The sequence below is a fragment of the Mus pahari genome, chromosome 2, assembly GCF_900095145.1.
Source record: "Mus pahari chromosome 2, PAHARI_EIJ_v1.1, whole genome shotgun sequence".
In the NCBI taxonomy this organism is placed as follows: Eukaryota; Metazoa; Chordata; class Mammalia; order Rodentia; family Muridae; genus Mus; species Mus pahari.
In genome coordinates, this window is record NC_034591.1 from 115,693,953 (window position 1) to 115,718,446 (window position 24,494).

The 24,494-nt window shown below is 44.3% G+C and overlaps 1 protein-coding gene across 17 annotated transcripts in view; it reads right to left on the bottom strand.

Annotated features, from left to right (window-relative positions):
- Positions 1–24,494, bottom strand: part of Foxp1 (forkhead box P1) — a 591,308-nt gene that overhangs the window by 5,037 nt on the left and 561,777 nt on the right. For 12 of the 17 annotated variants that reach the window (XM_021188969.2, XM_029535511.1, XM_029535512.1 and 9 more), the window contains 7 exons: positions 19,497–19,580; positions 10,591–10,792; positions 10,404–10,483; positions 9,674–9,775; positions 6,537–6,658; positions 4,715–4,784; positions 232–398 (listed from right to left, as the gene is read on the bottom strand). In XM_021188969.2, coding sequence (XP_021044628.1) covers positions 232–398; positions 4,715–4,784; positions 6,537–6,658; positions 9,674–9,775; positions 10,404–10,483; positions 10,591–10,792; positions 19,497–19,580 — 827 coding nt within the window. Of the gene's footprint in view, positions 1–231; positions 399–4,714; positions 4,785–5,995; positions 6,166–6,536; positions 6,659–9,673; positions 9,776–10,403; positions 10,484–10,590; positions 10,793–19,496; positions 19,581–24,494 lie in introns of all 17 variants that reach the window. The other 5 variants (XM_029535519.1, XM_029535518.1, XM_029535517.1 and 2 more) reach the window with 2 other exon arrangements.

A 24,494-nucleotide genomic window follows, 5' to 3' on the forward strand; every position in this document is an offset into this window, starting at 1 on the left:
ATCACGGTGCAAATTAAGTAATGATCTGAGACCAAAGTGGAGGAAACTTCTCATTTTCTTGCTGTGTGCACTTACCATGGATGAAGCCAATTGCTTCTACGAGAAAGTTACTAACTAGTCCTTGTATGCACTACCACGTGATTCCAGGGCTCCTAAGGCGCCCAGAAGGGCCAGAGAAGAGCCGGGAGACCGAGGTCAGGTGACAGAGAGCGTTGGGTAGATAATACTTACACAGCTTGCATAGGGGATCTGCCTGGACTGCTGTCACTCTCGTTGCTGTTGGTGTGCTCCATGGCCCCGTTCAGCTCCTCCCGGATGGCACTGGCCAGGCTGCCGAGAGTGGGATTTCCCATGGAAGCCGTAGTGTACAGAGGTATACTATTCTCAGCCATGGAAGCCTGCATCAACCGAGAGAAATCAAATGAAGCCGTAGGGGAAGCCAGTCAAGGAAGCTCTGGGTTGTGGATATGTGGTGTGTTCGATAGCTTTTTGGTTCAAGTTCACTGTATCGTGGCTGACAATTTCCAAGAGCTGTAGGATTTTGCTTTAGGGGCCTTGAGCTTCATTTGGGTAAGCTATCTGGGCACCGGGACTACGGGTGGAGCTGCCTGCTGGAGTCATGTGGTTTAGACAAAGGTTTCTAAAATGAGGTGTATAGCCGGTGACTTTTTTTTTTTTAGAGGAACTGAGTATTTCCAGATCACAGTGAAATACAATGGGATTCTCATTTCTTTATCCATTTTGATGAGTTCTCTATTGGGTAGCTGGGGTCTGATCAGATTTATGTCAAAGTCGTGAGAGCTTCCATGAGCACTCACAGGAAAGGGGGAACTGGAATCATTTTTTCTCCCCCACCATTCCCACTTTAATGATTTTTTTTTTTTTTTTGAACCTGCTGAGTGAAGGCTGACATAACCAGACGATGGTAACATCACACAATCTCTCTCTCAGCCTCAGACTAGTCATGCAGCAGAAGTCTGGAAAAACAGAAAACTCTCCAGGAAGGAAGAAAAAAAAAAAAAGAATAATAAGAAAAAAAAGACTAAATCTTATTTCCTTTATGACTAAATATATTCATATTAAAGGTGGCAAAGCCACCCCATTCCAAATGAGTGCCAGCAAAAAAGTATGTAGACCGCACCCCCCCCCCCAATAAAACCCACTCCAAACTAAAGTCTGGTAGAACACTCTTCCTTTTCTGTCACCCTGGATGTAAACATGACAGCCACCCTGTCTGCCATGTGGACAGTTATCACAGCACCACCGGACTGAAGAAGCCCCACTTGTTTCACTAGGGTAGGGAGTGTGCCCAAGTGACTTTTCATTTTATTATTCAAGAGGACAGACTTGGGAAAAGAGGCAGCTGTAATTAGATGGAGATTTATCAAAATTGTCTTCTTGCAGACTACACTATGCCTGGTTTTCCATCCTAATGAGAGAGAGTATGATCACAAGACAATCTGGCAGAGTGGCTTCAGTTGGCCCGTCATGGAAGAGTCCTAACTATTCTAGAAAAGCTGGCACCAAAGAGAAGGTATGAGCCAGAAACCAAGGGAGAGGAGGAGAGAAGCTGGACTGCGGGGAGTCTGCTTGTTAGTCAGATACAGTCTTGCTCCCTGTATAGACCCAGTGTCTGAAGCACTTCCCAGAGAGATGCCCTGAGCATGCTCTCGGCAGCTCCCTCTTTCCCCTATGGAATCACCTGCTTCCTTTTTTAAAAGTAAAGAGGGGGAGGGTGGTATCTCATGCTTTCCCAGCACAGTGACCATTTCCCACTCCTTGATGGTTAATCAGATGATCTGTTTGCATCCAGCACTTTCTGAATGCATCTTTTATAATTGCAATAAGGCATTTCCATTCTTTCTGGGCAGGGAAGTTGGCACAGTAATATTACTGGCAGCTGCAGCTGGGCTGCCATCTTCAGCTGCCTTATGTGGGACACACAGTGGTCACATTTCCCTGCCATGTAAGTTCTGCTTGGACTGCCAGCTGAGTGGCCCTCTCACTGTGGAAGTACCACAGGAATCTGTTTCCACTGGACAACTGCACTGCTGAATAGTCAAGATGGAACTGAGGCTGGACCCAATGCTACCACAGTATTTCATTGGATTCCGAAGCCCTGACTGACTTGCAGGAAACAGTTATAGGATTGCCTATTAAGATAAGTGAGAATCTCCTTATTCTTTCTGATTTTCCAAGTATGATGAGTAAAAGCCATTTCTGACAGACACTGGATTATGGATCGTAGACAATCACCCAGTGGCAGACCCTCGTCCTCTCAGACATAATATAGGAGATGTTATAATATAATAAGTACAAAACAGTAGCCACTGGGCTACGGTAAGATCCTGAGACCTGGGCCACCTCTGTGCCTCTTGAGTAGTCCTTTGCAGAGTGAAGGATTAGAGCAGCCCCCAAATTATGACCTTCAAACAGGTCCTTCCTATTGCTGATGCTCCTAGGAGCAGATGTGCCACCATGCTTATAATGGACTTAATGATATGAATGATCCTGGGCACAGTGTGTGGGTGGCTTCATATCAAACTGGCACCTTTACCCGCAGCACAGAGGTTCTCAAGTGATGGCACACTTTGGGTCCGTAAGTACCGAGGCTTTTGGAATGTTAACTGCTCTGCGCTCCCCAGGGAAAAGGCAGTCTATAAATACGAAGCTTTATGGTTACCCTTAGTTACCTCACTTTTTCAGAGCATAATGCAATCTGTCCCGAGCCCCATGTTTTATTTCTGTAGTAGATTCTGCTGTCCTATTTTATAAATTGTATATCACGCCGTTATGTTGCTCTAGTAATTTTTTTAAGATGATATTGTTGCACTGTTATTTTTACTTGCCTTGAAAAATGGAAGTGGGTGATAAAGAAAGGGAAGGCCCTGCTGGTGGGATCTTTATTTAATTTGCATGGCAGGAAGCTGTCTTGTATGACTGGCTGTCTACTGGTGGGGAATCCAAATTCAAGAGGAGGGGTAAAGGAGATACTCCTTAAATTGTTCCTGGAAAGCCGCAGGCTGGTTTTGGGCGAGCAGGGGAAACACAGAAGCATGGAGAGGGGAAGGAAAACAAAAGTCTCAGAGATGAAGCGTGAACGCATCTGTAACGATACGGCACGCTAATTGAAATTAGTCACATAGTAAAGGGAATCCAATGTAAAATGTGCTTGTAATTTTAATACCATTCCAGATAGAGCCGCCTTTAAATTCATACTTCACAAGACTCCAGGGAAAATAAGTTACTAATGCATGGTATTTACAGTGGCAGGGTATAAGCCGGCTTTCATTTACTCTTGTGAAGTTACTGTGTAAACTACGAGTAATTAAAAGAGACGCGGAGAGTAGTTTCTCCCAGCAAATTTAGTTCAGGCTAAGAAGAAATAAATAGAATTACTGAGAAGCTCAGTTGAGCGAGTCTGCGTTCATCTGTGTCAGGGGCGTGTTAGCCACGAGGAGCCCCAGGATGTGCTGGGTGAGCTGGGAAGACAGGCACACAGAATGGGGGCTCAGTCAATATTTGCTTAGCAATCGGTGAGAATCAGATTATTGTCACTGCCTCCCCTCCCATCTAGTTCCCATCATGCCATGAGTTCCAAGCCTTCCTCCCACTGGCATCCCTTTTGGGGGCATTTGTTTCTCTATTTCTGCCTTCACTTGTAATGTTATGGTCCCTCAGAATAGCCAGAGACATCACAGGATCCAACAACCAGTTCAGGAGTGCTACAGTATTAACACTCAACAGTGCTAGGGGTGTGTGATAACTAATGTGGGATTTGTCTATAGAGTATGTGATGCAAATTTTTCAAGATTCTTTTAGGTATGCCTTCTAGACTAATAAAGGTAGGTTAAAAAACCAAAACAAACAAAAAGAATCCAAAGCCCAAAAAAACGAACAGTGGCTACCAGGATCCTGGCGACCTCTGAGCTCTTAAGGGAGACCTGAGGATGGCATCAGGTATTTAAAAGAAGCGATACCAGATACTCCATTAATTTTAGAAATCAGTAGGTGGTGTGGTAACCATGAGGAACAAGAAACCTACAGACTGGGTAGACACACAGATTATTCCTCCTGTTGCTCATACCCAGGGCTCACACCTTCTAAGATTCTCTAGCTGAGGTAGTATGTGATTTATCTGTCAGTAGGAAACTCCAGTCTACGATGGTTAGGTTTTCCTGAACAACTGGATGGCCACTTCTACTTTTTTTATGCTTTCTGTTGTCTAGATGGTTGACTTTACAAGGGAGGAAACAAACCCAGGCCCCGCCCCCACAGAAAGAAAAGGTGTTGGAATGGACTTTAATAAAGCCCCACTTTCTCTTTAAACCTGGGAACAATGGAAGGTCATGTGACACGCTGGCCCTGTCATCCAGCACATTAATAGCTGTGCTAGAGTAATTACACTTGTGGTATTTTTGCCTCAAGTGAAATTCTGAAATAAGAGGATGGAAATTATGATACTGCTGATAAATATTAATAAGTGAACTTTTAATTTTTTTTTTTGCCACAATATTCAAAATGCTGAGCATCCTGCTACTGCTGAAGCAGCCCGATGTGTTTGCCTCCGGGGAGAACGATGCTTTGTGCACTTAAGAAAAAAGTTTAACGGAATTAAAATTTAATATCTAATTAGAGCGAGGCTAATATATTTTGAAATGAGTGGGGGAGCCCTGCGTCTGCGCTGCGGCTGGGGGATGGCCGTTAATCTTACCTGTAAAGCTGCATTGAGAGGTGTGCAATAGGCGTGGCTGCTCTGCATGTTTTTAATAAGGGAAGGGTTACTGTGTAAGAAAAAGATAAAAACTCAAAGTTAAATGCAATCCATCCAGAGGTCCTCACCAACTTTTCTCTTTCAAGTTCGCTGGTTGTCTTCCACATTTTAAATCCTTCCCCCACCCGGTCACCAAGCTGAAGGAAAATTTAGCTTTATGTATGTTTCTTGGGGTTGGTTTGGGAAAATACCCCTGGCGATGAACCTAGTGGTTCATCCTGGTGAAACTGTGTTAAATGATAACACACTTGGGCATATTTTCTGGGGACCAGTCTGCAAAGGGTTAGCTGCTGCTGGGCTCCAGGAGGAAGGGAAGGGGTGCCTGGGACTACATGAGGGGCTCAGGGGGTTCATTCTCAGTGACCCCGACTGCTCCAGAGAAGCCATGTTTACTCCTCCTCTGTAAAAGCAGGAGCTCTGGCTGCTGTCTTTTCCTGAATAGCCCAGTCTGGGAGAGCAAGCTCTAATTTGGTGCTCTTTCTATGGACTAGGTAAAAGAAGCCACAATACCATTTTTTTTTTTTAAAAGAAAAATATCCCTGCCCTGGTTTAAAAAAAAAAAAAAAAAAACAAAAAAACTACAAAATTACATTGGACAACCTGAGAGAAAGTGTGGCTTCCAGTAGGTAATGAGGTTCATTTGTCAACAGACTTTGAAGGGAATGACATTATCAATCTTTCCCCTGAGCTTAGGACAATTTGGTTTTCAGTTTTTTGAGACAGGGTCTCTCTGCAAAGTCTAGGCTGTCCTGGAATGTGTAGTCTTCCTGCCTCAGCTTCCCACGGGGGGGGGGGGGGAGGCTGTTATTATAGGCACACACGCCTACGCCTAGCTTGTTCATAATTATTGTTACTCAGGTGTTCAGTGGGAAAAGAATTATCCCACTAGATATATACTGTAACCACCACTTCCTTTCACTTGCAGGGATTGTGGGTAACACGGGGGGGGATTATATCTAGCTTTGAGGGTCCCCATAAGCTGCTGAATCAAAATACAGTCAGTCATCATCGGCATCAGAGACACAGAGAAAGCATCTTCTAGGCACTGGCGTTCCAAAGGGAAACGAGCGAGGTGCATGTACAGATCACACCATTTAGTTTCTGTTGCAGAGAGCTGTGGCACTGCTCTTGGGTGAAATGTCATACTACATGGGATGAGTCAACCATGCAAAGCCAAAGCAACAGCAGACACAAGAGAACAAAGCAAGTAAAGGCTCTTACTGTGCGCCAAGCTCGTCTGAGTTTTCACCGGGGCAGTATTTGCGAGGACGGCCTCGTTGAATATGGCGGCCACGTATAAACTCTTCATCATCAACTGTCCAAAAGGACCCAAACTCATCCTCTACTCTGATAAAGCACTTATGCAGTGAGAGGTTGGTGCGAATGGCACCCTGGGATAGGAGCAGCAGCAAAGGAGATGGAGTGGCAACAAAAGGAGGCGGGGTTGGGGGCAGGACAGACATCCAATACAGGGAACAGGAAAAAGAAAATAAAATGCAATAAGCATAAGCGAATGGCTCGTGAGGGTTAATATGCAACGCCGCCTAAAAGCTACTCGCATGGGATGTAACAGAGACCAGCAAGCAGGGGCAGGGGGACTGGTGGGTATACGAGACAGGAGGGATGAAATGTTCTCTTGCTTCCCTTAACTGAGACAAACGTGAAAACCAGGTCTTTGGTCTGACACCGCCTAGCAGCCTCTACGGTACACTCGTTAGCACAATCCGAGCTGGGCTAAGAAGTTCAAACATGGCGGACGTACCCACTGATCTTTTGTGGCCTCCGTTTTTGGAATTCTACTTCATCCACTGTCCATACTGCCCCTTTAACGTTCTCTACTCGCACAAAACACTTGTGGAGACTAAGATTATGACGCACTGCATTCTGCAGCAAGTATAAAAGAGAGAACATTGACATTTTTTTTTTTCTATAAGAAAAGACTCAAAAAAAAAAAAAAATACACACAGCAGTACATTCAGCCCCACATCTGTAAAACCATCCTCCAGAGCTGTAGCCGCCACCCCCACCCCCAGGGAGGATCTTCTTTTGAGTGTCTTTTAAGAAAAACTGCAGATTATGAATGGATGGTACTCTGGCATTTAAGCCTAATTTCTGGTACCATGTGATCAGAAGACACACTGGTAAACATGCATGCAAGTCCCAAGCAGATCCCTCCACATAAATCTAAAATATTGTTAAGATGATGTCAAAAATCAGTCAAGTATAAAAACTATTCTTTGTAAACCCATTGATGTGGAATTTTAAAAGATATTTTATTTTTAAATCATGAAAGGTGAACAGTTTTAAACACACAGCAATAACTAGCTTTGAAACCAGGCATAGGCTTTATTAAGGAAAATCCTAAATAGGATTTTACCACTGAGAGTACCATCTTGTATAGCAAATATGATTTGGGTGGGGGTGGGGGGGAGGAAGGGGCTAACTCAGCACTGAGAGTTCAGGCTCAACAACTGAGCAGAGCCTTGCCTTCTGGAATATTTGGGAACACTGGCAATTACTTGGAGGAGCAAATGCCAAGAACTTACAAGGAGGCCTCTCAATGGCAAAATGACTAGATTTCATTACTTGGTTTCTATGTTTCTATGTTTAAAAGTAACTGACGGCCATAGCTGAGTGGGATCCTTCACATCTAACAAAATGGGCATTCTTAAGTGCAAAGAGGTGTGAAATGTCTCCTATTTTCAGGCAACCCGCAACCCTGACTGGATAACCAAACTGGATATACTCGTCTTGCCTGGCTGAGCAACTGGGTGATGGATTTGAGACTATTACAAGTGGGCAGTGGCAGGTTTGTTTTTTGGTTTTTCTTTGTTTTTTTCATACAGAGTTAAGTGGCTCGGTCGACACATACTCTTAGATTTTGGCACCTTACATAAGCCCTCACTTAATCCCAGCATTGTATTGTTCAGACAAGCTACACTCTTCTTCCACAGTAATTTGCTTTCTTGGTGACAAATGTTGAAATTCTCAGAGGTCTTTCAGATTTCTGGGAACTGATCATTGGCGACTAATCGGGTTGCCTAAAAGTTAGTCTTCTTTGTGATACACTACTTAGAGGATAACAGGGCACATCTTTATTACCTCTATTATCATCTGCTCACCAGTGGACTCCACAGAGTGAGCCCCCAGGAGACTGAGTACAGCTGGAAGCAGACTCATGATCCTGACATGACTGATAGAGGCTATTCCTTGATGGAAAAGCTTTCTGATGGGTTACTTGAAAACAAAACTCAACACCTATAAAATTAACCTAGCTTTCAAGGAAACAATTTCTTCTTTATATTGCACAGGGAATTATCTCCTCCATGATAGTGGAGGAAACAGGAGCAAATGTAGCTACTTCCCTTTCAAAATCAAGAGAGCACATGTGCACACGTGAGGGAGACGGCTGGGGAACAAGGCAGCATCAATCACTGTTGGAAATTTTACCTAGGTATCAAAATGAACAAAAATCCAAAGACTCCAGGGGCTATTGCTGATCACAGAATGTTTTAGAGGGCTCTGTATATTAAAACAGAAAGCAACTAAAAATCAAGAGTTTTTAAAAGAAAAAGGATCCGCAAGTGACACCATTCCGTGTTGTCTTTTGGATCACTATCCCAGTAAGGACACACATAGAAAAACTATCTGTATTGACAAGTCCCTGAGTACTTCATAGGGGACTGTTTGTGTTAGTGACATTCCTGCCTTCACTTTGCAAAGCTGGAAAAGGGAGATGTGAGTTGAAATTCATATCCGCAGCTGGTAATTATTTTGAAATGTGGTCATTTGGTATTTATGAAAAGCAATTTGAAGAAAATGTCTTCTTTATGCTTCTTCTACTTCCTAAACTTTTAAAAGATTGGTAGCTAAAGAACAGTTGTATTTTCTCTCCTGGGGCAGGACTGGAAAGAAGCTAAGATCTGCAATATAACTTCATGTCAGCCCCCATGTGGCTAATGAATTAATTCTGTGCCTATATTAATTTTCTTATAGAATGCGAGGAGAAAAAAAAAAAAAACATGTTTCTTCCTATTAAACTCAGGAAGTCGAATCCTATAAAACACCTGTTGTACTGAAACCATGGATAAGAACAAATCTTAAATGCTAGACGGTATACTAAGTAGATCATTGTGTATAGGCATTGTGTAAAAAATTCAAACTAGGAAGCTGAGAAAAAGTTGTGAAGGCTATCTGTGTAGCCTAGCCTGGCCTTGTACTCAAAAATCTCCCCACTTCTCAAATGCTGGGATGACTGGCATGCACCACCATGCCTAACCAGGAAGGCTTAATGAAACACAGAGTAAATGCCTATGAAATTTAGAAGGGACTCCAAGAGTTTAGGGGTTGTCTAGCGGAGCTATGGCAGCTGACCTCCTCTATGGCAAATGGTGTCATATTACATTACATAATTCTGAAACTACCTTTTCCCCTCAGGGTAACCATGAACACATTCTTAAAATTGACACCTTGCATTCTGCAGAAATCAGCCTTTTTGCCGTGTGAGTACACGGATTACACAGCTTCCTCTACTTGTGGGGTTGAGCTTTGATCTAACCACTGAAGGATCTCATTCAGCTTGGTTCCTAGTTAACACCCCTGAAAATGACTGTTGGGTTACCCGTGGTTTGTGTAAGCAACAGGGCCAATCTCAGAGTTAAGGGTCACAATGTCACCTCCTTCCCCTACACAGAATTCTCCAGCAAATCCAGATACACTTCTCTTGCAGGGGCTGGGGCTGGAGTGGCTCTTCCATCTGAACACTTCAACCACATTAAAACACTTCTCCTAGTCACATTCCCCAGTGCAAGGGGAATTCTCTCGTTGCCCAGTAACTGGATTTTTCTCCAGAAGATCCTCTCTTCTATAAAGGTCAAAATTCAAGACTGCAAAGCTTACCTTCCACGTGGCTGCATTGCGTCGGAAGTAAGCAAACATTCGCGTGAACCAGTTATAGATTTCGTTTAGTGTTAGCTGCTTTTCTGGAGATTCGAGAATGGCCTATGAGGCAAAAAAAGAATCCAAAGAAAGTAATTCATCATCCAATAGGCAGGGACATTGGACAGTGTTCATGAAAATGTAGAAAATGAAAACCAAACCAAACCGGAACCAAAGCTGGAATTTGGAGCAAACTCCTTAGACAGGTTTCACAAAATGATCGAAGATTAATGGTTGTATTTAAGCAGTTCAGTAGCAAAACTCGAAATGGAATTATCTAATTGTTTGGAGTTTTTATTTCTGTTTCCGTACAGAAATATTAATTTATTAGTCATTCATAAAGCAGAATCAAAGAGAAATGCAAAACATTTCGCTCGCTGATTAAAGCTCAGTAATTATTTAGAGCTCAGATTAATTCCAGGGATCAGAGATTACTGAAGCTTTGTGATAATTGACTTGCCATCTTTAAACAGCCTCATTCTCACTGTTGTGTGAAATGAATTCCCTAATAATCACATCGTATTGTAATACTTAATCAAAAGCAATTATGTTATATATTGCAGTTTTTAAAAACCTTATAGAAAAGGTTTTAGCATGCTTGCATACTAAGTGGTTTTCAATCTACTTCATCAATATAATATACCCACGTATACCTTTTGATAGCATTTCATGGTCCATGTTATTTACTTACCTGCCTGATTAAAGATGCATATGTAAATGGTGGTCTAACTTCCGCGTTCTTATAAAATTCTTGGTTCTGCGCAATATCTGCTAAATGAGAATCATTGTCCTATTAATGATCGCTTTTTAAAAGGGGGCTCATCGACAGGAACTGCTGTTTCCCCATGCTGCCCCAGGCAAAGACAGAGAGTAGCTACCTGAAGAAATGGGCACGTTGTATTTGTCTGAGTACCGCCTGCGGATAGGTCCCACCGTGTGCATGCTGGTGGTGGTGATGACGGAGGGGCCTTGGGTGACGGGAGTCAGGGGGGCGGTGGGGGTTGTTGGAGTATGAGGTAAGCTCTGTGGAGAAGCCTCTGAGGCAGACTTGGAGAGGGTGACACTTGATACCAGATTCAGCTGTGAGGAGAAGGATATGGGTTAGAAGGACTTGAGAAAGGCAAAACAAAAGGCACAAACCAAAAAGAAACCACAGAAACCCGAGCAACCGTGAAAACCTCTCTTGACCCAGAGGAAAGACTGGTGGGCACCTGGCGAGGGTTACCTCTCCAAACTGGTATGTTTACACGGGACACACTTTCCATGAAAGGGGTTCCCCTTTGCCCAGCAGCAAGGGTGAGGATCTGAAGAAACGCCAGCTGAGTGAGCTACAGGGGTGAAAACCTGGTTTGTCCAGTGTAACTCTCAGGAGCACACTGCCACAACCGGAAAGCTGTGTTGCCTGACTTTTTGTTTTAACCTTAAAATTGCAATGGGTTTACTAAGAGGCTACACAGGGCTCTGAGCCACTACAGGGACCAGCAAGAAATTACGGGACTTAAGTCCACTGTGGAACTGAAGGTACCATGGGGCTATGCATGATGGGACCTGTGGCTCTGGCTCAACAGTGGCCCTGACTGAGGAGATAGACATGAACTTTTATAAAGTGGTAACATTTGGTTGCTTAAAAGATTGACACAGCCCAGCTATGGAAGCAAAGAGCCTCTGAGGCAGGGTGGAGCAGGACTAATGGACGCCTTCTTTCCTTCTGGTCTACTGCATTCTTCCATAGCATTCTCACACTACTGGAAAGAAAGATTCTTCTCTAAAGCTGACTGGGAGGAGAAAAGCACCTGGAGTTTGACAATGCAGAAGAACCTAGTGGTTTTCATCATGTTTATATAGAGGCACCAAGTACTTAGAGGGCCTCCCCCAAACCCAAAGTACGCCGTCACTTGGCCAACATTTTATCATGCCACATTTCAAGTCAGTTGCCATAATGTCTATTTGGCCACCATCAGATTAAGCACAAGTATTATTTGTGGATGGTATTAAAAGTGAGTTCTTTGCTCCACTGTGCTGGAAAGACTCAATTTAAATTCACACAGCTGGAATGCAAGACACTACCCCCCCGTGCAGTAAGTTCCAAAGGAAGAGAAAGGAAGAGTCCCGATGTCATGAAAGGAACATTAACAGAAAAGCCCAGATTTGGTGCTAAATGGTGGGCTGAGAGCATTCAGCTCTGATTTTCCGTGTTCAGTTTGAAATACTGACTCCGTACACCGCCAGCCCCCAGTGTCCAAGAACAGCAAGCTGGGGCATATTCTTGCTGACCTTCAACAAGCAGGGGCAGTGTGGTAATCTGCCCTCCCAATGGTGCTAGAGAGCTGAGCGTCACACACATTTGCAAACCAAGTGCTGATAGTTCAGAGTAGAGGCCAGGGACAGGGCAGAGCAAGATGCCAACGAGAAGAGCAAAGGCTGACCCCCTTTTCCCCTCAGGCCTTAACAAGTGCTCAAGTCTGGCCACTGTATTATTTAGCATCAGCTGAAGTTGGGAGGGTCAGGAAATTAGTGTAGAAAGATCCTAAATACACAGGTTTGATCCTTCGGACGCTGAAAAGCCAGAACATGCAGAGACTTTGGAAAGCCACAGATACCGTTCATAAAAATACATACTCTAAACACCTGCTCTGAGAGGTTTCATTTCATTCACACCATCCTACAAACTACTCATGGTTTACAAAGCCTGAATGAGAAGCGCGGCCATCTCTTGACTCAGACTCAAAGTCGATCCACGTTCTTGTATGGTCCTACAGCCTCTGCACCCGCTACTTATGCCCAGTTAATGTCTAAACGAATGCTATAAACATCTCTACCTCTCAGTTATGCTTGCTTCTGGAAAAGATCCCGAGAACAGCTTTTATCTATGCTTATGAATGACACTCAATAAATATTACCAAGAACTTCTACAGGCTTGGAAGCAGAACTAAACCACAGAGCTGCTGTCCTTGAAGCGCTTACTGTCAAAAGTAGGCATAAGACCCAGGCAGCTTCTCTGGGGTCTCACCCTAGATCCCGGCTTCTCCTACTAGCCTAAGGACATTATCCCATTGCCCCCTACCAGCTCTGTAAGGATGTTTGGCCTACTAGCCTAAGGACATTATCCCATTGCCCCCTACCAGCTCTGTAAGGATGTTCGGCAAGTCCTATGGAACCATTCAGCAGGTACGAACCCATCGTTCTGAATGCTCAAAGATCCGAGAAGAACTGGTGAACCCACACACAGAGACATGCCATTAGGTGTGCAAAGAATGTGACTCTTGCAGCTTTCCTGTGGGGTTTAATAATACTTGGACCAGTTCTGCCCTTGACAGCAACAATGAAAAAACAGATCCTTCCAGTGCTGGCACGAGACTGGAAGACAGCAATGCAGGCTCAATTTTCTGGATGCTTTTGAATGTAGGTAGGAACTGGAAATAAACACTGAGCCTGAAGAGAGGTTTACCAGGCTTGACAAATGACACCGTGATTCACACCCACTGCTGGGCTGTCTCTAATAAGCCACAGAGGAAGCAGCCAATCTCAGCTAATTACCAGATAAAAATGTATTGTAAGGACTCTAATTAGGAGAAGCGGACGGAGGTGATCTAATGATTTAAATGGTGCATTCGACTGACCCCACCATGAATGTGCAGTGGTGCACAATGTCGCTGGAATATTTTGTAGAAACAGTAATTTTATTTCAGGGAGGGGAGACAGTAATATTTGTAATGATGGCTATGAGGTAAACTAATTAAAAGACAGTTCCTAGAGGAAAGGGTGTCTGGGAACAGCTGTGGCCATTCCAAACCCAAGTGCCAAGTCTCAATGGAAGAGCTTCAGTCAAGTGGAAAATTTCTGCCTGACCTCTGCCCTTGCTATTAATTTGCAGAAAAACTAATGACACATATACATATTCCCACAAAATTGTTCTAATTGCTAATTTGCCAAAGGAGCCTGGATTCTAAATTAAACATGACTATAGCCTGTGAGGGAAGAACAAAAAAACTGGGAACTCCAAACAGGGAGCTTTGCCATTCAAGACCATCAGAAGTCCGGACCAATATGTTAATGAGACACAACCCTGGCAGCTGTCTGGCCATCACGTGTGTGTGTGTGTGTGTGTGTGTGTGTGTGTGTGTGTGTGCGCGCGCGCACGTGTGTATGCGTGTTTCGATCTCGGGGAGAAAAGGCTGAGTAGGGGGGCTACCAAGGAAGATTAAAAGAAAAAATACTGTGTTCACCTAAAGCCTGTTCTTACCAAGAAGGACTCTACCAACAACATTGAAAACAGAATAATCACGAGCCCTACCACAAGTCTAGAAGAGCAAACCAGGGTGCTGCGGCGAATGACTCCGTCAGGAAAGAGCTTGCCTAAGGAGGAAGACGGCATTTTGGGAATGATGGTCCGTGCCCCATAATGCCAGCCCTGGCCTCTCGGGGCTTTCTAGCAAGACAGCCTAGCTGAACAGGCCCTCCAGGCTTAGTGAGAGATTGTGTCTCAAAAAATAAGGTGGAGAAATGATTGAAGAACACATGGGGCACTGACCTCTGATACACATCCCTGCATGCCCACACATGCACAGATAAAAGATCAAATCATTGGGAACAGTTTGGGGTGGGTTTTTTTTTCCTGTTACCTTGAAATATATATATATCTTAATTGTAAATTATTAAATCTCTATACAGTCGTCAATAAGGGAAGCCTCGATGGTTTATGTTTCTAAGTATAAGTAAGGTTTTAGAAGAGATCCCTCCCCCCCACCCCCCCAGGGCATGGAGCAGGAAGGCATTGGGCTGGGAGGGTTTCTTTCCCTGATGGAAAGCCCATTTTTTCTCATTGTGCTCATTTTCTATTTAAGAAGAGGTTGCTATGTTTAGAAAAGCTAGTAACGCAGATATTTTTCTCCATGGCAAGTTGCCACGGAGGGGATGATTTCAGCAAAGATAATCTCTTTCAAACTCTGGCCAGGAGCTAAATTCTTATGTCACTTAAAGTTGCTGAAGGCTTTTAGATTGTAAGCAAAAATACAAACAACTGTGCTATCAAGCCTTTCTACCTTAGTTTAGTTACCGAAGGACTTTCTTGGAAGCTTCTACCACTGAAACTATCCCAACTACCAGCAGCCCAATGTTACTTTGTTCTTTTTAAAAACAAAAATCAATCTTTAGTTGTTCTGCAGCACATTTTCCTCCCGTGTAAGGACAGTGAGTCACTCACATTTTAAAAAATAATAAACAAACAAACCGCTGGTGTGAACCCCCGAGACAGAAACGGACTTGCTAGGGAGTATTCCCACAAGAACTTTTTGTTTTGTTTTGTTTTTGTTTGTGCTCTTGCTTCTCATGAAAACAGATTCTGAGAACAAAAGAAAAACCTGAAACCAAAAAAAAAAAAAAACAAAACAAAAACGCCAGAGGGCCAGCGGCACAGAAGGGACTGCGGGCACAGAAGGGACTGTGAGCTTGCATAACTGGTTTCTCTGCTGTTGGCTGGATGGGCCAGAGAGGCTCAGGTCCTGCCCCCACCTGCAATGTTCAGAGACTGCAAGCTGCCTTTGTAGGCATGAATCACCAAGTTCAGACTCCAGGGACAGAGGGCAGGGCAGTGGGTGGCAGAGCAGAGGCCTTTGGAGAGGACTCTGTGCCCTGATGGGAGAGTGGCTTATTCTACAGACTCAGAGGGTGGCATTTCTGGCAGGGACAGGGACAACAAACCTGAGGTGAGGAAGGGGACTTAACAAAACCAGTCTATAAAACAGCTTTTGTGTGCTGCATGTGAGAGTTCCTCTTTCTGACAGACAGGCTGCCATTACTGCTCCAAGGCTCCTGCAGCCCACACCTGATCACCTACCCCTTGAAGTTCATGGGCTTTTTTTTTTTTAAGGGGGGGGGGTAGAGAGAGCACTCTGATTTGATAGGAGCTAAAAGCTATTTCAAAACAGTCCTAATTGGATAGTTAGAGTCTAGAGGGGAATGTACAAAGGGGAAAATCTCCAGCTGCATTTCACTCCAAAAGTGTGTTATACGTTTCTTCTACCAGTGCTGTAGTTACTTGCCCACCAAATCTCAAAGAATGTTGTTTCTCCAGGCATGGGGAGTAGTTCTCACAAGTGCAGGACCACCCCCCCCAAAAAAAAACCCTGAAGTTGCTCCCCGTGTTATGAAGTGGAATTTCTACTGCACACTCCTATCAAACAGCCCGGCCAAATGTCTCTGTGAAGTCATCAGCCCCTTAATGAAGGCCTAGCATGTTTCCTTTTGTCCGTCTGTGCTGAGTTCCGTCCACCCCTACCTCTCCCCCACCCCCACCTCCAGCTCAATCTCAGCCAATCCTTCATGGAGTTAAGTATAGACAGTGAGCCGCTTGCCCTGGGAATGGAAGTAGGTTTTGGAACAAAGGAATTGCAGGCTATTTTCTTCCCCTTGCTGTTGCTTCTCTTTCCGTGGGAAACAGCAGAACTTTTAAATCTTAGATGACAACAAATGTGGCTTCTGTAAACACATGTCGACAACAGCCTTTTCTCTCTGGGCGCTCTAGAACTTGCTAGATTCTAGCTAAGCGGGGCCTGGCTGAAATGGCAGTGGACTTCTGAGACGGTTACTCCTTCCACTCCTCTCCGCTGACCCTCACTGAACATGTCCCTCTTCCACTCCCAGCCTCCTACAGAGATCTGTGTCCCCACTCCTCACCAGAGGCAAGAGCTGGGAAGTTGACCGCTTTCCTTCCAGGGAGTCCAACTCAGCTTCGAGGTTTCAGATGACATGTCATTTCCCCAGGTCACTGTTCCTAGTCACATACAGCATTCTCTATACAGTAAACAGTCTACGTGTGTATGAGTATGTATGTACATATGTACAGAGACATGCATACACTTATTTGGTAGCTTGTCCACAAGACTCCCAACACCTCCCTGGCAAGTTAGGTCTTTCTCATTTGAGCATGCTCAGTCTGTTATGGTGGCCAAGTAACTATCTCTTGACAGAAAGAATTGATTTCTAAATTCAGGAGTTCCAATTCTGAGGGAAGAGGTGCAATGGCCGTCAAAAGACATGCTGCCCAAGGACCCAAGGCCTGGGATACTGTTCCCATTGGCCATATGCTTCCAGCTCCTTGTGGGTTAAGCTCAAAGCCCCATCCATACCCTTGGGCATGTACACATCCTCTAACTATCCACATCTGAAGACACGCCCCTTGCTGGGATCCAGAAAATGCACCTCTGGGCTGACGTAAGAACCATCTGAGAACGTGTTGGCAGCTCTTGGAGGGGATGAACTGGGGACAGTGTGGGCCACTGGATACAAGAGAGACTCTTGCCACCCAAATGGCACTTTTATTGAAGGGCCACATTTGCAGCAAAGCACTCTATCACTTAGTGAGTACCTTTTAAAATAAACACCAAGTTCCCTTTTAAAGAGGAATGGAAAGAGAAACAGCTTCATAAGCTCGCTGGCGAGGATGTAACGTGGAAGTCCCCATCTATAGTTAGATGTGAAACTTGGAGACTATTTCTTTCAAACCATAGATTCCAGAATGATACTCATTCAAACGCTCACCAGCCATTCCATTATTTAGGGAGGAATAAATTAATTACGGGCTGTAGGGAATATTTTGAATGTTAGGATCAGTCACCAGATAGCTCCCAGTCCCTACAGTTGAAAGCATCACGGGGTCTGAAATATGCATGGGCCTTTTTTTTTCCTTTCTTTTCTTTTCTTTTGGCAAGGAAGTGAAAATTTATGCAAAACATTACACGTCTATCTTTTATAATTAATTTTCCAATGCCTCACCTATACATATTTTAATAATTCCTGATTTCTAAGATGGTATCTATAATAAAATTTTCTATTTTCCAATAAATGAAAAGGAGGCAGGTTCACTCCGACAACAGAGTGTCACACAATATCTACGTGTCAGGCACCAATTTTTACTTCTTACATGTAAGTTAAAGGATAAGGAATTTATAATGCTGCCTGTGAGGAGAACCACTTTTCATACACAAATGTGATTTTTTTTCCAAAGGGTAATACAACAGTACATTTACATAAACTAATCCAAACAATCTATGTATTTGACAATGGCAAACCTCACACAGACGGCCTATTGTTGGTTTACATCTTGGAGTTCTTTATGCTGGCTTGTAGCAGCGCTCTAGCTGTCAAAGGTTTGACTTAGACTCTAAATAAATGGTTATAGAAGTGCTGTGCAGCGATATTGGACTTCTTTGCAAAAGAAAACCTGCTGTGTATGAATTCAAAAGCTATTAATTTTTCAGTCAAAAATATTCGTGCCTATTTCTTTTAATAAAGAAATACTGTGCTGAGCTACTAAGAGATAATGTTGACTAGTGGTAGAGAATTTTCAATAGAGCAGTTAAAAATAAATTTAGTAGGAGGTCCCCACCAAAGTTATAATTTTCTAGAATGTAAAACATTTTTTTCAATCCTAATCAAGACAAACCTTCCTTCCCTGTTCATTCCCTCACCCCCAGCTGCTTCTCTCTTGTTTACTGGCTACTTAGCCGGTCCACAGGGAGAGAGATCATCAAGGGTCCTCTTGTGCCTGTGTGGGCTTACATAAAGGGTGTTCCTAGCTAGTCCAAGATCCATTACCCGCTGAGGATCCCAAGGGACTCTGTAGTTCCATCTTTCTATGTGGATTCCTTCTCGGCCTTGATCTCAAACAGGCCTATTACTCGAGTGCTACATTCAATCATGACTCTATCATTGATGTCGTTAATTCATGAAGGAAGATAGGGACAACCTCATGCTCTCCCTGATGCTAGGCATGAATGAAGATGCAGGCAGCCTCTTCATCCTAGGGGAGCACTTCACTAAAGCCCTTGAGGATTTCCAGAGAGGTCCAAGACAATCACTCCCCTTTGCCAATGGTCATGACTCTTCTAGAAGTCAGACAAATCATTTCAGACCAGCACTCGGGGCAGCTTGCTCAGCTGAAAAGAATGGACAGGTGGGGACAGCTCCGAATGCGTCGCCCCACCCCCCACCTTTTTTGGTAACTTAGTCATCTGGTCCTGCCGCCATTTACTGTGGAATACATGGTAGCTAAGACTCTTCCCCAGTAAAAACGGACGCATGGAGTGTTTAATGATTTTATGTCCTGTATCTCAGTAATGTGTTCTGCTTCAGACATTAATTCTGTCTGCCAACTGCATCTTGGCAGGCTACCATATTTACTGGGTTAATAGTCTGACTCCGTTTTATTTCTATCACCGTGCATCATACATATAGGGGTGTGTGTTTGCTTTATTTATAGAAAAAAAAATCAGTCAAAACAGATAAACCAATACTTTGCCATTATGCTGCATCATTGCATGTTGATTAAAATTGCTGCTACTAACTATAGATTGTCAACGCTCAATTAATTTTCACACAGGAACTCCCTGCAAAATCAAATAAAGTCAGCGTACCTTTAAATTTTACAAATCTTAAAATCAGGAGCCAAGGCATGGCCTCCGTTTTGAATAATCAGCTAAAGCTACTAGGAGATGTTCAGCAATGTACGTGAGTGATACCAGCGCTGATGTCAGCTCATGTTGAAGAATGGAGTCCAAGGCAGAAGTTTTGCCCAGGAGACTCCTCAAACCGATCATGTCTGTGTTGCCCCAGTCTCTGCCTAGCTTCCTGCTGCTGGTCTTCCCCCATGAAAGGCCAAAAGAGTTAAGTGGGGGAAGGGCTTTGGCATCCACTTCTGCCCTAGGAGGTATTCCTGCAGTCCTTGAGGTGGGAGGCAGAGAAGGAATGCCACCAGGCCGTTCCCCCTGGTGGGGACAGTACTTACGGGCTGAGGGGCAGCTTTGGGTTCTGTAGACTTCACATGCAGGTGGGTCATCATGGCTTGCAGGCGCTCTTTGTCTTTTGCAAGCTGATGGGAAGAAAAGGCTTTGTTATGTCATCAAATACAGATGCGTGACTCCTTTGAACACCCCAAACTATGAATATCCCAACTTACTACTGCACCACAGCACATCATTTTTATTGCTTCATCATCTGAAACCTATAGGACCCCTGCCAAAGTCCAAGTAACCGGAGGTGTTGACGTGAGATTTCCCAACACACGGTGTATTAGACTTTAACTGGCACGCTCTAGACCTGCTGGCACCAAGGAGTCCTGGGGAACACGGACAGCTCAAAGGCAAGCATGAATCATGCCCATTAGCCAAGCTGAATCATGACGAGGCCATGGCAAGATGAGCAGCTAGCTCACACTCATAAATTCATCTGTTGTGGTTGTGGACAAACTCATGGATACCTGGATACACTTGTGGAAAGTTAGCTGAGTCTGTCTTGCTGGGAGGAGCAGGGATACCAGAACTGAAGAGGGGTTCCCATTTTTAGGTGAGCAATAAGTTTCCTGTTTCAGGTTTCAACATCAAGTACCCCACTAGATGCTTCTTTAATAATCCCAGTATCTTTACTTCATAAAAAAGTTATCTTCTGATGTCATAGATATTTCAAACTGGATGGGCAGAGCAGACATTCACTATTCATTAGGTGCTAGAACCTTTATGCTGGCTTTGGACCAATCTGATACAGTGATAACTTTGTTACATCACAAGAAAGCTGGGGCAAGGACCTCCAATGATGTCTCTTAGGTAGTGGGGAGGAATATGGCCTCCAAAAAAAAAAAAAAGAAAGTGAAGCTGAGGAAACAGATGTAGCATTAAAGGACAATGCAGACATAGGAAGGGGAGGAGAAGTTCTACATACATGTGTGCATCTTCAAAAGTTTTATAGTGTGTCAAAAACAAAGCCTTAGAACAAGGTAAGGAACTTACTCCTTTAATATCTCAGAGTTGACTTTAAATCTTTAGAAAGCCCGGGTTATTATTATTATTTAAGCCTTAAAATTATGCCCAAATTAAATCCACTTCACACTTTTAACTGATTTATTTCTGGTGGTGGGGATATGGGAAGTAGGGGCTCAGGAGTCAGGGGAAAGCAGAGAAGCCGGGTGGGGACGCAATGGCAGAAGAAAACATGTCTCTACGTCACCCCTACAGGCTGGCTCAGTCAACAGCCATATCGCATTTGAGTTTTTATTTCTTTTTATTCCCTTGTGGTTTGGGAAGGAATAAATGAGGAGGAAAGGGGGGGCCTCTTTATAGTGTTAGCATTTATCTTTCAACAAACAGGAAATGAAAGTGCTGCCATATTAGGATCTACATTATGCTACTCACCCTCTGTTCCTTGGTGCATTATTGAACTGCCAAACTAAGTCTCTAAACACATAATGCCAAAGGAATTTGGGTTTTCAGAGTGGCGCAGACAAAACAATTAAAGTGTGGGGAATAGCATTTTTCTATGGTTATTCTTTTTTTTTTTTTTTTTACATTAAGTGCCCTAAAGTGTTTTTGTTTGTTTGTTTCGTGGGTTTTTTTTTCTGGAGACACACTAAAACTAAAATACTCTTCTGCAGTCAGTGTCTTTTGCTTTATTTTATTTTTTAAGTTTGTTTTGAAAACTATGATGGGGCAGAAAGGAATTAAGTCACGCATCATGCATGCCACTCTTTCTCAAACCCTGAAGTAAGTACGTTGAACAACACAAATTAAAGGGTGAGAGGTGGTATTTACGGAAGAGTCTGCTGAATATTAATTGTGACTTAATTTGGGGGTAAACATCTTCGATGTAGCAATTACAAGGAGTATGTAGTGTGGAAAGAGGAAAAATCTAAAGGCCAAGCACGGGCGCCATCCTCTCGGTATCCACCAAGTCTGACCTTCCAGGACACAGGACCAACTACAATGTGGACACAAGCCTCATCCACACCCTGAAGTTAAGTGACTGAGCTAGGATCACATCCCCCGAACTCCTCCAAGCCATCCACATTCCCTGGATCTTCTCCTTCGGTGATGTGAGAATACCGAGTGTTACAGTGGGAGCATACCCTTGGTATTACTGCCTCTTCTCTTCGGAGGCACACAAGCAGGAGCGTGGGTCTCCTTAGGGGGCGCTCCTGAGGGGGGAGGTGGGTTCTTGAAAGGCAGCAGAGGGGAAGCAGATAACGGATGCACTCTCCTACTGTGCTGTGTTCAAATTCTAGCCTCAGAGCACAGTCTGTAATCCTTCGGAGCATTTCATTTTTTTCTTCTAAATATGGAATCCTCATCTCTGAACTCGCAGGGCTGTTCTGAGCATGAGTTCCGCACAGAGCAACCTCGGTGCTGCTAATGAATGCTTCATGGAGGTTAAAAATACCTGCTGCAATTTTTTTTTTTTAAAGGAGAAATTAAATCAGTCTAGTCTACACTGGCTGGGTATATCTTTGGAATCAGGATCCACACAATGGGATGTAATGGAGTCAGCTGGGAGTCTGGGTGGGGAGAGAAGGCCCATGTCTTAAAGACGAGAATAAGGGCAGGAAGTGTGGGAAGATGGGGGTCTAAGGCTGACAGACTTATCTAGGGGCCTCTCTGTCCTGGGCAAATGATTATTCTCTATTGGATGACAGTCACACCCTCTTCTATTAACCAAGCCTCAGACTGGGTTTTTCAGAGAGACAAAGTTGTGGATGCTCAGAACTCATACACTACTCAAACACCACTCATCAATGCCAAATTATGGTGCTCCGCTCAGTGTCTGCAGAGACAAAACCCAGGCATGAGAGCCACCATATGCTGCATGCCGGAGAGAAGGGCGCGGAGTCTGCGGTTCCTTCACCATCCCAAGGCCTCCTGTCTGCTCTTGAGAGGACTCTGTAAGGGCACCCTAGCAGTTCTTATTAGTGAAATGTAGGGCTCTACTGAAATGAGCGTCCCTAATGTAAACGCACTGCAGTTATTTGGGACCGGTGAGAAGGGAGAGCACTTGTCTGCCTGAACAAATAATAAAGAGCCCTGTGGCTCTGGGCCCACTTGATTGATGTTCTTTACTTGGGGAAACTGAGGCACAGAGGATGAACACCTGTGAAGCCAATGAAGCCAAGAAAGGACAAGAGTAAAACTAGAGACCTGCTTTATAATGCTCGGTGTGACATTATCCAGATGGCCTGATCTTCAAACCCCCTTGGGACCTTCCCTGAATGGGGGGGGGGGGCGAGGATCTTCCATATATCACTCTTCACCCTGATTTATGGCACCACTCTGATAAAGGAGTTGGGATTGGCAGTGACAGCAGGCACCTCGCCTGAGAAGCTGGTGGGACTGAGATGTTCCCAAGGAGCCCACTGCTAAACTCCGACATTTTGCTTAAACCTGCTAACCAACCTCTCGAGACAGCAAACAGTTAGCCTGGGTTTGTGTGAGGGCCACAACAGCCCCAGTGAGGGCAAGGGGGTCTGGGTTCTCGCATGGACTTCACCAGAGACGATCACGCTTCCAAAGCAAGCTTCTGTGTACGGTCACCCACCACACCCGACAGTCGGACTGTCTGTGACTGACTGTGGCAGAAGGACACAGTTACGCTGTTCCCCGGGCTGCACGTGACCAAAGCGAAATGGAACAAGGGCGCAGAAGTAAAATCCACATAGCCTAAACGGGAGTCTCCGGGAAGAAGGACAGCAACTCCCCCACCAACCTGCTCAGTGACCCGATAGTAACCCTGCATCCGCTCCACAGCCACTCGCGCTCTCTCTGAATTCACCACCAGGACAAACTTGTAAAGATGTCTTGACCATCAACTACCATGTTCAGTGACCCATGCCTCACTTCACCCCAACTCAAGAATTTCCCTGCTTTTATTGTGTTCTGTCGCCATTTTAACATTCTTCACATGTTGTTACTAAAGACTCTCTTGACATTTAAAGCAGACACATACTAATACTCAAGTCATAGTCTTGGAATCCTAATGCCTGCAGACTTAGGCAGGATTTTAAATTATGAAAAATAAGTGTCTCGGGTTTTCAAAGAAGGATGTGCAAGTGAGAAACCCAGACGCCCCCTCTCCCCTTCCCTGGCTCCAGTCTCAAAGCCACGGCCACAGGAGGTCACCAGTAATGTTAGGCCTTTGCTGTCCCCGACACTCTCTGAGGTTCTGTGGGGCCGCTGCTATGTCCCGAGCATGGCCACAAATGGGGTTAGAAAGGGCCAAAGGGGGACACATTACAGATAATATATTTGCTAAAGTCTAGGAAGCTGGTGTGATTACAAATAGCCCTGCTAATGGTGGGTAATCACATGCAAAGCCCATACTGTAATTAATTTGTGTTAGGATTAATGTTTCCCCCTGCTACTGAAACCTGTACAGTCTTCTCTCTGCTGACATTTCCATACAGCTTACAGTTCCCAGTGTGGACAAGTTACCAAACTTTCCACTGCTTCCAGAGTCACTGGGCAGGGTCCCTTGGGAGGGAGCTCTCGAAGACAGGCAAGGAACATATAAATAGAGCATCATAGACCAAATATTAAATCTAGTAACTGGCTGCTAGGTGGGTAAGCTCCGATCCCTTTGGGGAAAGGAAGGGACCTGGGACAATACCACAGGCAGTAGCACCATCAATAAAATGATAACCAGGTTGGTTCAACCCCCTTGCCTGAAGCGGATTAATACAATGTTCTAAGCCAGTGGTTCTAAGCTGTGGGTAGCAACTCCTTTGCATATTAGATATACTGTAATTCAAAACAGTAGCAAAGTTATAGCTATGAGGAGCAACAAAAATAATTTTGAGTTGAGGGTCACCAAAAATGTGAGAAAAGTACATTCAATGGCCACAGCACCAGGGAGGTTGAGAACCACTGCACTAAGCAACCTCAGTATTCTTAGCGGGAAATGAACACAGTATATTTTACTCTCAGATGCCAACAATGGCTAAGATCACCACAGACAGAATGCTACCCTT